Below are 15,861 nucleotides of genomic sequence, written 5' to 3' on the forward strand. Positions count from 1 at the left end.
GGGGTCGGTCGATCGAATCAAGTGAATTTGTTGTGTAAAGCATTAGAGCATACCACGCCGGTATCAGACCCCTGCAGGTCCATAGAAACTCCCCATACTTTTGGCCGATGACGATGGTAATGTTTTTTTTTCTCTATCCAAACGGATGCATGAAGGTATTCTCAACGCCTGGGATATGGTATCTAAAGAAATAGTGGTGGTTAATAATTTCATCTGAGGACGAATAAAGGAATTTTAGAGAGGACTCAAAATCATAGTGCGAATAGGAACACTAACGTTCACCATCCCGAATCCCATCATGATATGCCCCCCCTTTTTTTGTCTCAAAGTTCCACCGTTTAGAACCAGGTACCCCTAAAAGTCCGAGTCATCTTTCGGAGTACAGTCGTCGCAGAGCCCACCGGCGTCTGACTCTTCCTCTCTTACGACATCCTTGTGACCGCACTCGCCCGTCTCATCGTACTCCTCACAATCTTCAACTTTGACTTCATCGCTTGTGTACCACTGCAAAGAGATAGATTAGCCTTCATTCCTTGAAGGTAAGATTTTTTTTGGGGGGGGGGGGGGGATATTATGCTCGTGAAGACCTGTTTCGGGAAGCCTTGTATCCCTGAGAGATGCTTTAGGAATTGTTCTCGTGTGAATGGGATATGCGTAGAATGGGCGGGAAAGAGCTAGAGGAAAGGCATACTGCTCCACACTCTTCACAGTACCACTTCAACAACATGTATTGGCACATCTTTGGATCTGGTTTGCTAGTGTTGTTAACAATGGAAGAAGTGGTAACCTTCGAGAACGTGAATCTCTATCATCTCCCGTCTTCCAGGAGCCTCTAAGGGCAACCTGAGTCATGTTACTCAGGGAACGCCACAGGCTCACGGGCCTCGACTTTGATTTGCGGTATAAGCATTGACTTGCAAAGACGTGGACGTTCCTGGAGACACTGGAACACTAACAACTTTGGTGAATATCATCCGACTTTTGCTACGTGTGCGGGCGAGCACGAGCGGAATTTGTGGCGTCTAGAAAATGCTTGACAAATATTCCACGGCCAGGACACGAAAAACAAAAGTCTACTTTAATAAAACGGCAAGGAATTCATCAATTGGCTGCATATATATGGCAACATCACAGGCATTTCCGATCCTAATTTATTGAGCAACATATCGGGACAGGCACACGAGATTTGATTGGTTCAAAGTTGTTCAAGCCTTCTCAGGCTGTACTTCAGGTATCATTTAGAAATGCATCTACCCGAGCGAATAATTACCGCAATTCTTTTGAAAATGCTTCCGAATAACAGGCACCTGAGGTAGCCTGAGGCAACCTGGGGCTTCGAGATCCGGTGTTCCTAAAAATTCGATACGGGGAACTCTGCGTAGGACTATGTAATCGCTAGCCATGGCAAAATAGATTCACTTAAAGAGCCCCTTGAACGAGAAATTCTACCGCGGATATCAGAGGTGGATCATACGCTGTCTATATACTCTTTCAAGACATCGCAATGTCCGGGTCGGCTAAGCACTTATAAGCTCAAATTTGCGTTTTGCTATTGCAATGTTAGCAACCAATACCTGACGATCTTAGAACGTTTGACAAACCCAATGCCACTTAGTGTCTCGGGGTCCAAGCGGTTTCTTTTATCAACGCCACCGGCTATCGGATTGGCTCGGTAGTTAAAGAGATAATAATGGAGCTGGCCATCTCCAGGACCGAATTTCTGTTCTTCTAGGAACAGGCCATTGTCCATGAGAGAGAGGGCGTTGTAGACGTCGAACTGGTACTGCTTGCAGAACACCAAAGAGTCCGAAACGAGGGAATTAAGACGAGCTTTCAAAGCCTCCTTATCGACGGGGGTGGTAAGTCCTGTTTCAGTAGCATAGTAGAAGAGGTAAGCTGCTTTAACGTTTGAATGTTTGGAGGGACCTATCACTGAGGACTCGAGACAATAGAACGAGATAAAGTCTGTGATTTTCTTATGCTCGTCCTATCGATGGGGTTAGCTCAAGTAGAATTCTAAGCGACTGAAAGGGGGGTTACCTCGACGACGTAAGTCCAAACGACTTGCTCTTCTAGTGCATTTTTCTTGTTGTGTAGTAGCCAATGTTCAACTTCCTGCTCGTCAAACTCGGCAGCTAATTCATATTTGGCCAAGTACCGAGTGAGAAGATCTCGAACAGCGCCGATATCTTTCTTTTGCATTTCTCTCAGTCCGCTGATTGAAGTTCGTTCCGGTACAGCATATTTTCTGATCTGCAGCTGGGGCTTGCTCTTTGCTGGTAAGGGGCTAAATCCGACCTCGTACAGTTTTTGCCAATTAATAGCTCGGTGGTAATATCGGCAAGTGCTGACGGGTTTGGGTAGCACGATCCCTCCGGTATAAATGGCCTGGAAGACGCCTTCTAAGTTACACAGGCGCGTGATCTCCTTGATAAGTACCGGAGCAAGACGCTTGGAACGGAGCTTTTTATGTATGCAAAGGAAGTTGACTTCGGAGGCGTGTAAGACTTTGTCCCTAACGCGCAACTCGACGGGAATAGCGGCGATGAACGCGACGAGCTTCTTGGACTGTGAAGCTCGAACTCCTCGGTGCCATTCCTTTTTCCACCCAGGCGGCATCATAGCCCTGAACATAAGTTTGTTAGCTGGCCGGCTTACTGGCTCCCACCTTACTGTCGGAGATAGAAAAGCAATACACTTACCACTTGAGGATACTAGTCGAATAATTGAAGCGGAACATGGCCTCATCATCTTCGACATAGTGTCCATTTAGCAGTTCCCATACCTCCTTCAGCTGGCCGTCGTCAAGTAAGTCTAAGGTGGTCCATTCGAAGCCATCGAGAAGAGGTGCGGGTGTCTTGGGAATCTCATCGACGGTTTGAATTTTAATGGGCCCTTCCTCGAAAGGCTGATTGGAATCACCTTCGTCGAACTTGGGAACGGGTTGAGTGGCCCAGAACTTGTAGGCGCCCATATCCTTGACATTTTTACCGCTTGAAGCCAATCCCGTCATAACATCGTGAAGATTGAGGCGCTTGAGGGCGTCAACGGCGGAATTGACATCATCCTTGCTTCCGCTACCGAGTTCGTTTGCGAGGGCGGGATTGAGGTCGAGAAGTTGGGATACTTGGTCTTTGGAGAGGCCATCAATTGCCGTATGAATTTTCTTAGCAGCTCTCTCTTTTTCGGTTTCCTTCTCCTTCTCCTTCTCTTTTCCTTTGCCCTTTACGTCCTTTGGTTCCTCGGACATGGTGCGCCGTGGTACCGAGTTGGAGGTTAAGTATACGTAAGAAAAGAACAACGAAGCGTGTTCTAAAATAAAGTTGCCTGGAGTTGTTGTTGTTGTTCTAGTTCAGCTAAGGTAAATGCAACTTCACCAATGGCTGGGTTACAGTGAGGGGCAATATTAACCCCGCTATATAAACCTGTAGCTGCATTTAGGTAGGTACCTTAGGTACTTCTTTTTTTTTAGTCGCATATAATATATTTATCCGCAGTAGATGCTTTAAAGTGGAATCACAAGTATCTTAGGTTAGGTTAGGTACCTCCTATGTATCTCATCCCGTATTTCTACGCTTCACTTCAGCTGGACGTACATAGTAACCTTACCTAGGTGGGTAGGTAGGTATACAAAGATGATTTGCGCATGAGAATTCTATCAATGCAAACTTCTACTGATTACCTTCCAAGATGCCTACATTTATATAAATATTTTGACCTTAATTAGCACCAAGCTCAAATGACCTCATAACGGCGAGTGATACTGACGAAGACACAATCACTCCGTTGTGTCCTTTTCCCGTTAGTATCACTTCTAATTTGTATTGCTCGGTTGGATTACCTACCGCCATATGGGACGAGCTCTTCTCTTATGATTATATCCGGCTCAGCTTTGAAAACCGTCGTAAAAGTTCCATCATCTCTGCGCAATGTTCGCTGTTCTTTCCATGATGAGAAATCGTCGCCGTTCACATCTTCTCCAACGGCAGCGCTGACCGAGGCCTGGAATAACGCGTCACTCTCATGGCACGGTATCTCCAAGTCATTCTTGGCATGGATAAAAGTCAGCCGTAACCTTGTCCGTGTCAGGTTCACGACATGGGCAAGCCGGTCTGCTGATTTCCACTTATCCACGATGAACTGTTGGAAAAACCGGAGTACGGGCGGGAACGGGCGGAGCGGCGAGAGCACTGGGATAAAACCTGCCACCGTATAGGAAGACAGAAGAGTTGGCAGGTCCGAAAACCCGGCAATGAGAATGATCCCCGCAAATTCAATTCCCTGCGCTGCGAAATGCTCTGTCACGCTGCTTGTAACTGCCGTTCCGAGACTATGGCCCATTATAACGATCCGGCTAGGTGGAATACCTGCGACATTCATTGCCCAATCTACAGTAGCCATACCGTCGTAAAGCAAGCCTGCTTCTGAAGGCGTGCCGGTGGATTTACCAAAGCCGCGATAATCGATAGCTAAAACATGATATTGGGAAGAATCAGTTAAGGTATGGTAACTATCAGGGCGGAATCCTTGGGCAACATGGCCAACGTTCTAATTCGTAATAATATCAGCAATCACAATTCACAATACCTAGATGATACCAAGTCCTAGGCATTCACTAACTCCGTGAACTTTTATATGAACTGTCAGTACTTCAAATAGTGGCCGACGCGGTTTGGGATAGATTTTCATACAATATATTACGAGACGAGCTTCAGGGTCATCTTTGAGCAACTTGAACGACTCGGTCTTAGTGATGTCGTCGGAATAGCCTGGTTGCTGAGTCTGAAGCTTCCCTTCGTGCCTCAGGTAGATTGGAAGAGGTAGGATATGCCATGCATATATTTCCTGCTCGTCAAGTGTATTTAGGGAGAACGGCGTTACCTGATTCCCTGCGGATTTATTAGGTACGTTAGTTAAGCCTTGCTTTACGCTCACCCTGAGCCTCTCTTAAGTGAGGACTTACTGGCGAACCCCCAATACTCTGGGTTGTTCGCGTCATGCCAGAACAACGTATTGATCCGATGACCGTATAGAAGGCTAACATAATTCTAAATATTAGCAGGTAATAATTATATCTTATAGCTTATAAACCGTATTCAATGGCCTTACTGTCGCTGAAAGAAAGTAGAGGATCCGAGTAAGATGAAAAGGACGTAAAGACCGATAGGGACACCTAGACTAATACCCAACGGGATAGCCCATTGCGAGCTTCGAGAGATCATATTTTTTTTGAGGGGTTTCTTCCTTCCGATTTTTTGCTGTATTTATTATACCATGTTCTGATGATTGAAATTGTATTGTACCTACATATAGGTTAGGTACTTGTGTGCCTACCTAAAGTTAGAGCTGTATTGTACTTTCTGTGTTGGCTATGGCAATAGAATCCTACTTAACTTGTACCATATAAATGCATAAATGGAAGGCCCATAGGTGCGGGTCTTTGTTGAGAGGCTAAGAAGGTACAGCCTGATCCTCCCCCAGGATACCTAACCTACCTTAGGTACCTGTACCTAGGTAGGTTAGGTACCTCACTTCTTTATTGATCTAAGCTACTAGCTACCCTTTCAAAAGCTTCAAAAAAATTTCCCAAGTTCCATCACCCAATCGAAAAACACCAAGCCGACTTCACGTCTAATTAACTTGGGTTATTGGTGTAGCCTTGAATTCATTTCCAACTGTATTGTTGCGATTTTCGCACTTCTTGCACCCCCATTTGTATCCTTACGTGACCTTAGCTAGCCCTTTGACATATTATATTGTTTTTAACAGATTGGCTATTATTATCAAGATGCTCTTTAACTCTCCCTTCTATTAATGGAATACGACATCTCCTTTTCTCCTCTTCACGTTTCTACTGCTGTACTATCAAGCTTCTTCGGGCGTTAGGAGTCCTTGTATACGTCGTTTCGATGGAGAGAAAGCGAAAGCTCCCCGCGAGGGCTGCCGCGAGAGTTGAGCATGTCTCTAAAAAGCGAACGGCGACGCCTCCCGAGCGATCTGTCACTCCAGTTGCTGCTGCACTATCGACTCCGGCGCCTGCTGAGACTGCCCCGGAAGATCCTCCTCTACCGAAATCTATACAGGCTGGCAATCCTTTACCGACCGTCGAGCATCCACAACCAGATGATCTCTTAAGTAAGGACTACCAGTCCATTCAAGAAAGGTATTTCTGATTAGTCTCGTTTACCAGTAGCAATTGCGCTCATAATGTCTTCTTAGCGGGGTTTTAGCCGAATCACTTTCCAGATCGCGTCAGAAATGGGTTCATGAAGGTGTCTTTGAGAAGTACTGGACCAAACCTACGAAACGAAAAGGCGTTGTCAAAGAGGACCCCAACAACCCTCCCAAAGATAGCATGACCAAGATCGGCCAAGTTACAATTACTGTTGAGCCTCATGTCCTCGAAGCTACCATGTACGCTGTTAAAGACCCGAAACCTGCGCCTACCACCAATTCTGCTTTCCGACCTATCGTACAATACGGCCCTCCGAATGGCACCATGCCTCCTCCGAAACCAAGCACAGCATCCACTCCCAACGCACCGTCAGCCTCGCCTTCACAAGCACAGGCCCAACCCCCGTCCCAGCCTTCCTCAGCAGCGCAACCGCCAGTACAAGCGCAAATTCCAACTCCATCTCAGTCGCAAGTGCAGCAATCAGATCTTCAACGACCTCCGTCTGCCACCATACCTCTTAATAAGCCATTAGCCTCCCCACGCGGCCTAGAGTCGGTTCTAGCCGCCCCACAACACCCATCAACTCTCCCTCCCGCGACCGGTCCTTCGCAGCCAGCGCCCCCTCAACCTAGAGGGCCTTCTCAGCCTGTATTGAATACCAATCGGCCGCTACATGCTCCTAGCCCGGGAGCAATTCCAGCCGTCACAGGGCCGACCATTCCCGCGCCAGCCAAGCCGGTACCACCAGCCACGAAGCCAGCAACGCCGGCTGCCCCTGGCGCTGATCCTATTATAGTTACACTGGCGGAGAGAGCGTCCGAAGATCCCCAGCTTCGTGATCTAATGAAGCGTGTCGCTATTGGCGATGCTGCACCGGCAGAGTTGGCGCATTTTCAGAAAATAATTGACCAAATTACTGCCGATTATAAGAGGAAAGGAGGGCAGCAAGGTCCCTCTGCGGATAGGCTAATCGTAGATGGAAGAACAGTGAAGTATTTTGCTGACGAGGTCCGAACTATACTTGACATTGTTCTCGCTTCTAATCCGCATCAGAGGTCGAATGACTTAAGAACACCACCCGGAAGTGACCCGTTAGTAATTCTGCTCGTGAGGAAGGCCTTGGACGACATGACTACGCGAGACATCGTTAGGAGAGTAGCCGAGGGCAAAACTAAATTCACAGATACAACGGATTTGAAGACAACGCTCGACAAGTTGAAAGATCTTGTAGTGAAGGAGACACCGAAGCCTCAACAGGCGACGACAGGCGCTCCTCAAACGCCGACTACGAACGGAGTAGAGAATCCGACGGTGCAGAACGGTTCTGTATCAAGAAAGGCTTCACTTACTGGATCAGGGCAAACTACTCATGCGTCCAGTTCTCAACAAGCTCTACGCTCAAAAGGGCCGCCGCCCTCCACCAAACCCGATATCTCGGCCATTGTATTGGAATTTTCTGGAGGTACCGGTGATAGGTATCTGTTCCCCAAGTACAGTATCATTGAATTTGTCAACCCCACTCAAGCCATTGCATCTTTTCTCATAGTACGAAAGGGAAGCAAGCTGGAGTACGGAGGAGATCCCGCATTGGATTATTATCAGCCTGTGACGATCCGCATATATGCGCAGTCCCCAAAGCATTTAGAGAGCTTGGCTAGAGTGGTTGCTCCTCAGGATGAGGTGCAACGCTATATGGATGATGTCATGGATAATATGACACGGGCTGAATATGTGCTCCTCGCCATGCGCCTCCCAAGGGCGGATAAAGAGGAGCAAGCAGAAGAGGGCACCAGCATCCCGAAAGCAGATCCAGTAAATCAGCCTCAACAGCCCGGGGTGCTGTGGAACAGTAAAGCGTCTTCTACGGCAACCCCGCCGCAGAAGCCCATAACAAAACCACTAGGCGATGATGAGCAATACCAGAGCTTCATCGCCACTGTAAGCTAGAAAGTCAGGGTAGAGAATGCTCTCGGATTCTTGCGTGGACATCTCCTGAATTGAGGGGTTGAAGGATTCGTCTAACTATTTAGAAGTCGAAGAAAATGAATGGCGCGAATATGGGATTAAGGGTTTTTGTTTTAATGGGCTCGAGGATTCGATGAGATACCTAGGTTGGGTGGAATGGGCGTATTTGCGCCCCAAACAATGCGACTGTGAACATTACATATGAGGTCAACGGTGCTTTCTCACGCGTTCGTTACGTTGCGTTCTTCACTCCATAGCACCCGTGTCAACAATTATTTTGTTTCTGATAATGTAGTATGGTATCTATTTAGACATATACCAGGTACCTAGTTTTACACGTATTATCATTTCTTTACCTCCCGCTCAGCTTCTCGCCCAACGCGCACCGCACCTCGAGCCAATCGTTAAACCACTCTGTTCGCTCGTTAAGAGGGGCGTGCCCTAGGCCATCTACGATCAACCCTTCACCCGGTTGTAGGTACTCTATTAACTTCCTCCCATGGGGCGTTGATATCATGTGGTCATCAGTACCATGCATGACTAGGATCCGCTCGCGGCCTACTTTGTCGGCTATCTCCTTTAACTGCTCTGGGCTCTTGTGGTGCCAGCCCGCGGCGATGAGCTGCAGCAGGAATCCTTTCTTGGTGAACCCGCCCTGGTCTCGCTGCTTGGCGATTTCTTGAGCGGCAAATCGCTCGTAGTTGCTATTGAACTTGAGATACCCCCCGGCGGGGATCTCGCACCGTGGGACGGATTCGTCTGGCACGGTGGCGTTGTCTGGTGCGAAGAGGTAGCTGGCGGGGAAGACTGCATGGAGACTGTTAGTAAATTCTACGTCCGGCATAGCTTAAATAGAACGGGCTTAGATAGAACGAGTATGTACCTATGGTACTGTATCTCTAAAGAAAGCATATAGGAAGAAAAAAAAGAAGGGGGGGGGGAGGGGGGGACGTTGATAATACGTACTTGCGCTAGCGGCATACTGCACGCTGCGATCTAAGCTCTTGGGAAGCAGCATCGTGATGCGGTTCATCATGTTCTCGGTGAACGTAGTCGTGTTCTCGATGCGGGCGGCCGTGCATACGAGGCTGAGGCTGGCGACGCGCTCCGGCGCCAGGTACGCCAGCTCCTGCGCGATCATGCCTCCCATGCTGATGCCGCAGACGTGCAGCTGCCGCGGGCCCGTCCAGCCCACGTGGTCCGCGACCTCCAGCGCGTCCCGCGCCATCTCCGACGTGCTGTACCGCGACAGCGGCTTGTCCGAGCCGCCCATGCCCCGGTTGTCCAGGATCAGCACCGAGTACTGCGCCCCGCGGACGTGCCCCAGGTGCATCGTCTGCCGCTGGTACGCGGTTTTGAAGAAGCCTAGGCCGCAGAGGAGCTGCGGAGAAAGATTGCGTAAGTCCTCTTTCGTTTTCTCCTTATGACAAGAAAAAAAAAGAGAGAGAGAATGCACTACGTACTATGAGTTTTATGGGGCCGTCGCCGTGGACCTCCCAGCTGATGTTTACAGGCCCGCCGCGTCCGGCGGCGACGGGGAGTAAACCGCTTTGGTGCGGCTCGAGCTGCCAAATTGCCGTTGGGAAGGCCGGACTCTTGACCACATCGTCGACGGACGGAAAGGTCGCCGTGATCTTTGTTTCCGGCCTAAGTCTTCATTAGCTGGGGTTGCTCGGTTCACGTATATATACAATACAGTACAATACAATATATGGCCTAGATACTTACATGGAATGTAGTACAAGCTCACGTTTGAAAAGGGGGATGGTCTATGCACCTAGGTAGTTATCGCATTACATGTAGTTATAAGTTAAGTGTTGGGAATCAGAGTCGTGTTGCTGGATACGTGTGCTTTTTAATTTTACATCTAGAGACCTTCTGTCTTGGATGAAAGTATATGAGTCCGCCTCTAACGACGCCATTCAACTCTACTGAACGCCCGGCCAGTTAACAGGTACCTCGGCTGAGCTCTTCCAAGTTCCATTAGGTACCTACCTTATTGTACTGGTAGCGAGTCAACACCACTAAACTAGTATATTTGCTTAATTGCATTTTCTCGGGCCTTGTTTCCGTTTCAGGAACTCCCGTGACTCCCGTGGAGGAGGATCTTGCATGATCTGCGACTAGGTACTAGGGTCTAAACTGGTATCTGAACAAATGAACACATAACAACATTGAAGGTTCTTTCACGCCGCGTTGCCGAAACCCGCCACATTTGGTGCCTGAGCCCCGGCGTAATCATATTGTAGCGACCCTCCATACGTTAAACCCGAGTATCCCATCTGACTTGTATGCGTATCCATCCCAGTCTTCAAAAACCCGCTATTATCCCTACCGCTACTATTACTAGTAGGGTTGCTATTAATCCCGCTCGTCGTTGTAGACGATTGACCTGGTTGGACGTTGGGTGATCGGCTTCGGCTCCGTATCGACAAAGACTTGGAGACTTCTGCCGACGATGTGCCTTCGCCGAAGTAAAGGTAATCCGTAGGTTGAGGGCTTGTGCTTTGCTTGGTACGCGGCTTGTTCGACGGGCGTCCGCTGGAGACTGAAGGCTTTCGCAGTCCTTTGTGCGACTTGGGTGCTTCCAATTCTGGTTGCGACGAGTCTTTCGATATAGACTCGGCTTGTTCTAGTGATGATACTGTGGATTCTGCAACTTCGTCGTCTTCTCTCTCCCGACCTTTAGGTTTTACCACAATCTTGAGACGTTCTATGAAACCTGCGACGCGCATTTTCAAAGTATATAAGAGATGTACAAGAATTAGGTGTTATTAGTATTTATTATGTGTGAAATAGGTCAAATGAGTAGAATTGAATCAGTTGTAATGTGATTTGTGAGGTCTAATATAGGCGTAGCAGGTAGTCTTGGCCATTTATGATCATAAGCTACGAGCAGCAGCCGAGAAGACAGCGAATGCGCCACACTCGTATGGCGATCTGTTATGAAGTCATAGGATCTAGCTCTCATTAGGAAACTTAGGTACATAGGAAAGTCTTTGGAAAAGGCTATTGTGAGCAGTTTAGAGGCTTGGAAAGCACGGGATGGACCTTGAAGTTCAGCTCATCCTTTGACTTTTCACTAAACCATGTCACGGAATAATACGCAGCCTGATATCTCCTAAATATAATTCCGAGCACACAAAATTGTTTTCCTGATTTTTTTATAAAAAAAGCCGCGTCTGTTACATTAAAGGAGGCTGTACACTGACTATTGAGCTCTAGTGCGCGATATGGAGATGTTATTGGGTAAAAGGCCTACGTTTCAGCAATGAGGTAACGCACAAACAAGCCGGACTAAAAGAACAAATCCAACTTGATAACAGTAAAGGGTATCTACATTAGACAAGAAAAAGGAACCCGCTCTATGGGTATACCCTCTTAACCTTTTCATAACCACCCATTGTAAAAGCCTCGTTTAGAAGCTTTCAAACTCCACAAAATTAAGAGATGTAACTTTGTGATACCAAAGCCCACCATTCTTGCTCGTTGCTTAGAGGGTCGGAATGAATTTCTTTGAATCCTCTTCTTGTTCTGCGAATGATTGAGGGAATGCAGCGATGCCGGCAATGATTCCGGCAGCCATAAAACAAACTGAAATAATGGACCAGATGACACCCCAGCATTGAGAGGAACCACCGTAGCGCTCGGCGAACACGCTGGCATCGGAACTATTGACTTTACGGAGGATCAAATCATCGCACTGAAAGGCAATTAGCACTTGATGATATTCACAGAGGGGGGGGGTTGTCTAAAACTTACAATATCCCAGACGCTGTACAGCGAGCTCATCACGCCGATGAAGAGCACCAGGAATCTTAGCGGCTCGGCATGAGAAATGAACCAGAAGCCCACCAAGAGTCCGACGGCAAGTAAGATAGTTACGATTGTCAGCCAATCTCTCTTTCCCCACCAGAGCGTCAGTAAGAAGCACACGCCTAAAACTAGACTGGCGATCTTGCTTGCGACGATGTCAAAGCCGCAGAAGATAAGTAGGGCACCGATGAGGGACGATCCTAGGTAACCAGCAGGTAGCGTGATAGCACTCTTTCCTCCAACCACTAGCGACAATAGTCAGTATGTTTTTATAAGTCTACGATGAGAGGTAACTCTCAAGGCAACATCATCCGCACATGATTGGGAGGCAGTTAAAAAGAAATAGGAAAATAATTTTTTGAAGATACTTACTATGTGTAACACCTCCCTCACGAGGGTCAAGTGAGATGGATTTGACACGGCCACCTGTACAACACTTTAACGAGTTAGATGTAATTACTTGTTGAAGGATTAAATGGATCAACTTTAGGCACATTGAGGAGCTAAAGCTCTATTATAGCCAATCTAATCAAGACAATATATGTCTTGAAATGAGTTAAAGTAAAGAGACATTAACATTACTGTTTACTTACGGCAGTTATGGCGTGTCCGAACTCATGAAACGCAATGACAAGCATCTGAAAAAATGACAGTTAGTAAGGAAAGTCCGGTATACAATAACTTATAAGATATCTCATGTAAGAGGTAGGTAGGCAGTGGGTACAATACCTTGAAAGGCCATAACGACCATCGCACATAGGGAACATTCCATAATATGGCAATAACGACAACATAGACGGCGATGATACCCAATGTAACTTTTTGGGCATCGCTGGTAACGGTTAAATCGCGGGGCGATATGACATCTCTCCGGGCCAGTCTAGCAACCTCGGGGCCGGCTGCTACCACGGCAGCTCTCGCGCTTCGGAGCAGATGTTCGGAAATGAATAGTCCGGGCCTCTCGTGAACCGGGGCCATGTTTATTTGTTTTGTAAGGCGTTTCTTAGCGAGTGTAAGGTAACGTAGGAATGAGCGGCTGTTTTTAGGTACCTTAAGACAAATTTACAAAGAGGTACGAAGGCATTGCAGGTTAGGTCAGGGCTTTTTTTTTTCTTCTTTTTTTTTTTAAGTTTTATCTGCAAGATCTGAAAACTTAAGAATCAACCAGCTGACGTGGACATGTGGGCTGATACGGCACACGGCACACGCGTATGTTTTGCATGTCCTATTAGTGACTTTTAACTCTGTACGCCGAGACAAAACATAACGCAAGCCTATTGTGCTGCGCCTCGTCAATGTGGCGGTGGTTTGCTATGTACCTTATATGTATGTTATTAGGTACGAAGGTCCGGGCCAAAAGTCTTGCACATCGTAGCTTAGGTAAGCTACCCGCTTAGGTATGTGTCAATAAAAAAGGCTATACGGTGTTAGATCTACTAATAGCAGCTAGCTCCCCTGTAGCTATAGTGGTAAGCCCCCTGAAATTTAGCGTATAAGCCACTATCTGCCCCCAAACTAATGCTAAGCCAATACAGTGCTATTATAATCGTGCACGTTAAATTTCTGTGATGAAAAGCTTGGCATGTGCAAGACTTTTGGCCCGGACCTTCGTACCTTTACTGGGTCAACTGTATCTCATTATCGTGACTGACATGTCGCGGGGGGCAGGGGGTGGGGTTGCCTAATTTTAGATACCTGCCGGGGCCGCTAACACGGGTTCCCGTTAAGCCCTAAGGCCTTAAGGTTCACTGTTCGAATATTTCTTTAGAAGTTGCCTGGCAAGACAAGTATGCCAAGACCTAACCATTAATTTTCAACTCTGCCAGCCTACAATGGCACATATATTCCAATATATTCAGCTAGAACTGCAGTAAGTGCAAATGTTCCGTCATTTACACGAGCACTCCTAGTATAATGTCTTACGGCTTTGAGGCTCCGCAAGAGTCTAGGTTAGAGGCTGAAAAACGTGTAGTAGTAGTAAGGCGTTGAGTGGGATAGTTATCGGGCCTATTTCTCTCTGCGTCGACAAGTCAATGTAAGTAACAGCAACCCATACGGAAATACCATCAGTAAAAAGGTCTAGGATATCCGAGAAATCTAGGCGTCGAATACGAAAAAGAGATATGCTGCTTCTGAGTAACACAGTCATGCGTGACATTGATAGTTCATTGTTCTAGCCGATTCTAATATTATCGGAAGGGCCGACTGTTGCAACGTTGTAGAAGACATTACTATCATTTCGATGATCAATACCGAACAGTAAGTCACCGAGTATATTCTATACTAAGACATTTAATTCGCTCTAATTGGATCAGCTGTTTGTCATGTCAAAGGACGAAGCTCGCTATTATAAGGTATATAAGGATGAGGCCAATGCCCTATAGCTACAGTTTGGGTAGCGTTCGTTTTCTGATTTGGGAGACGATCTACCATTTCATATCGCAACACTTGGGCGAATAGTGAGACGAACTTCAGCCTTGGGCACAACAATACGAGGCCTACCATGGCTGCGATGTTACAACGTTTCGAGTTTGTCTTAGAAGACTGCAACAGCAATGCTGGGTAAATTGGGAGATGCACTAGAACCCCCCTGAAAGATATCATTGGGACCAATGGAAGCCGAGTCTTAGTGCGGGTAAAAGAGTTGAGGGAGGTAGGGAGGGTACCATTGCCCATCGTATGGAAAGGGGTGGGTTCACTACTTCTCCACTGAAGTGCTTATCGTAGACCGCCGACTACATGCATTTGAGGCTACACCTACTACCTCTTAAGATTCTAGGTCCAACGGGAAGTATCGATCGTCGGGAGGAAGCGAAGAACCATTGATTCACTCGCCCCCTTTCCCTTTAGTCGGGTCAATAATTCAGAGGGTAGGTGGGAGGTAAGAATATACGATGACAGGTGCCATCAGACAACATATATAGAGATGAGAAGGTCGCATCAAGAAATGACAAAGTTGTCTCTCGCCATCATTGCAACTTCAGTCCCCTCGTTCAAACAAGACTTTCCACTAGACTTTAGTCCAGAATAGTCGATACAATCATTTTCCAAGATGAAGTTTTTCTCAGGTGCATCACTTGTCGGCCTTCTCGCCACTGGCCTTGCGGACGCGATAGGAACCAAAGCACCATTTACTATCACCAAGTTCAACGCAGGGGCTACTCCGCACTCATCGGTCGGATAGTGAGTTGATACAAATTTCCTCGTAGAAATTAATCTGTTATTGACCTCTTTGATAGCGTCGAACTCACCTGGTCGTACTCGAATGGGCTAAATTCGACAACGTGCTCGGCAAGGCCAGGAACATACCAAGTCTTCCCTTCAGTTGAGAAGACGGTTTGCAGCGACCCGTTTACATCTTTCAATTTAACCAAGCGCTCTGACGGTGGAGCGGACCTAGAGCTTTGGTATCAGGAGGCGTATGCCATCCACACCATCTCGGCGGATCAGATCGTGTGGACGAACCAACAGTCGCCAACCGGGACAGTGCAAGTCTACGCAGGCCCGCAGAACTTCACCGTCAAGGCAAATTATCCAGAGACCTAGGTGGTATGGGTCCTGAGGGTGCTATTCACATTCTATGCATTGAGCATTATAGCAGTAATAATGAGATAACATTCGAAGCGGAGGAACCGATTTGCAAGCGTGATTGCTTGCAGCCGTGGGATGACGACAATAAGGGTACCTAATAATATTAGAGAAAGGGTGTGGTTGAAGAAGGACACGCGACTCTCCTTTTAAAGAATAGAGAAATATTTTCCCACCAGGTTAGAAAAATTAGGTATAAGTACCTCCTAGGTAGATAGCAGTGAATATTGGATGCGGGCAGTTGCTGCAAGTTGATGCCCGGTCTTCGAAATGTACCTAAGGTATGGAAATGTTTGTACGTACCTAGGTACATTATG

General features: G+C 47.2%; 6 protein-coding genes across 6 annotated transcripts; 2 read left to right on the forward strand and 4 right to left on the reverse strand.

Annotated features, from left to right (window-relative positions):
- Positions 1–1,038: 1,038 nt before the first annotated feature.
- On the reverse strand, positions 1,039–3,372 carry F4812DRAFT_438355 (peptide N-myristoyl transferase). Its single transcript, XM_047934989.1, has 4 exons — positions 2,703–3,372; positions 2,041–2,626; positions 1,602–1,987; positions 1,039–1,549 (listed from the first exon to the last, which is right to left on the reverse strand). The coding sequence occupies exons 1-4, from the start codon at positions 3,248–3,250 to the stop codon at positions 1,534–1,536; spliced, it is 1,536 nt and encodes a 511-aa protein (XP_047787656.1). The 5' UTR covers positions 3,251–3,372; the 3' UTR covers positions 1,039–1,533.
- A 99-nt stretch (positions 3,373–3,471) lies between these two features.
- F4812DRAFT_118666 (alpha/beta-hydrolase) lies at positions 3,472–5,382 on the reverse strand. Its single transcript, XM_047929433.1, has 6 exons — positions 5,110–5,382; positions 4,964–5,037; positions 4,692–4,889; positions 4,621–4,628; positions 3,846–4,548; positions 3,472–3,793 (listed from the first exon to the last, which is right to left on the reverse strand). The coding sequence occupies exons 1-6, from the start codon at positions 5,220–5,222 to the stop codon at positions 3,720–3,722; spliced, it is 1,170 nt and encodes a 389-aa protein (XP_047787657.1). The 5' UTR covers positions 5,223–5,382; the 3' UTR covers positions 3,472–3,719.
- A 117-nt stretch (positions 5,383–5,499) lies between these two features.
- F4812DRAFT_438364 (uncharacterized protein) lies at positions 5,500–8,411 on the forward strand. The gene is made up of 2 exons (XM_047934990.1): positions 5,500–6,163; positions 6,220–8,411. The coding sequence occupies exons 1-2, from the start codon at positions 5,910–5,912 to the stop codon at positions 8,120–8,122; spliced, it is 2,157 nt and encodes a 718-aa protein (XP_047787658.1). The 5' UTR covers positions 5,500–5,909; the 3' UTR covers positions 8,123–8,411.
- On the reverse strand, positions 8,107–10,098 carry F4812DRAFT_118692 (alpha/beta-hydrolase). The gene is made up of 4 exons (XM_047929434.1): positions 9,869–10,098; positions 9,604–9,787; positions 9,107–9,521; positions 8,107–8,947 (listed from the first exon to the last, which is right to left on the reverse strand). Coding segments are annotated over exons 1-4 (1,056 nt in total). The 5' UTR covers positions 9,871–10,098; the 3' UTR covers positions 8,107–8,492.
- Positions 10,099–11,295: 1,197 nt separating this feature from the next.
- Positions 11,296–13,176, reverse strand: F4812DRAFT_438368 (peptidase M50B-like-domain-containing protein). The gene is made up of 5 exons (XM_047934991.1): positions 12,686–13,176; positions 12,550–12,594; positions 12,329–12,392; positions 11,903–12,201; positions 11,296–11,843 (listed from the first exon to the last, which is right to left on the reverse strand). Exons 1-5 carry the CDS (start codon positions 12,932–12,934, stop codon positions 11,634–11,636), a joined length of 867 nt encoding a protein of 288 aa, XP_047787660.1. The 5' UTR covers positions 12,935–13,176; the 3' UTR covers positions 11,296–11,633.
- A 1,644-nt stretch (positions 13,177–14,820) lies between these two features.
- F4812DRAFT_118769 (uncharacterized protein) lies at positions 14,821–15,576 on the forward strand. The gene is made up of 2 exons (XM_047929435.1): positions 14,821–15,139; positions 15,196–15,576. The coding sequence occupies exons 1-2, from the start codon at positions 15,009–15,011 to the stop codon at positions 15,500–15,502; spliced, it is 438 nt and encodes a 145-aa protein (XP_047787661.1). The 5' UTR covers positions 14,821–15,008; the 3' UTR covers positions 15,503–15,576.
- Positions 15,577–15,861: the final 285 nt, after the last annotated feature.

The sequence above is a fragment of the Daldinia caldariorum genome, assembly GCF_022478825.1.
Source record: "Daldinia caldariorum strain CBS 122874 unplaced genomic scaffold F4812scaffold_15, whole genome shotgun sequence".
Classification (NCBI taxonomy): domain Eukaryota; kingdom Fungi; phylum Ascomycota; class Sordariomycetes; order Xylariales; family Hypoxylaceae; genus Daldinia; species Daldinia caldariorum.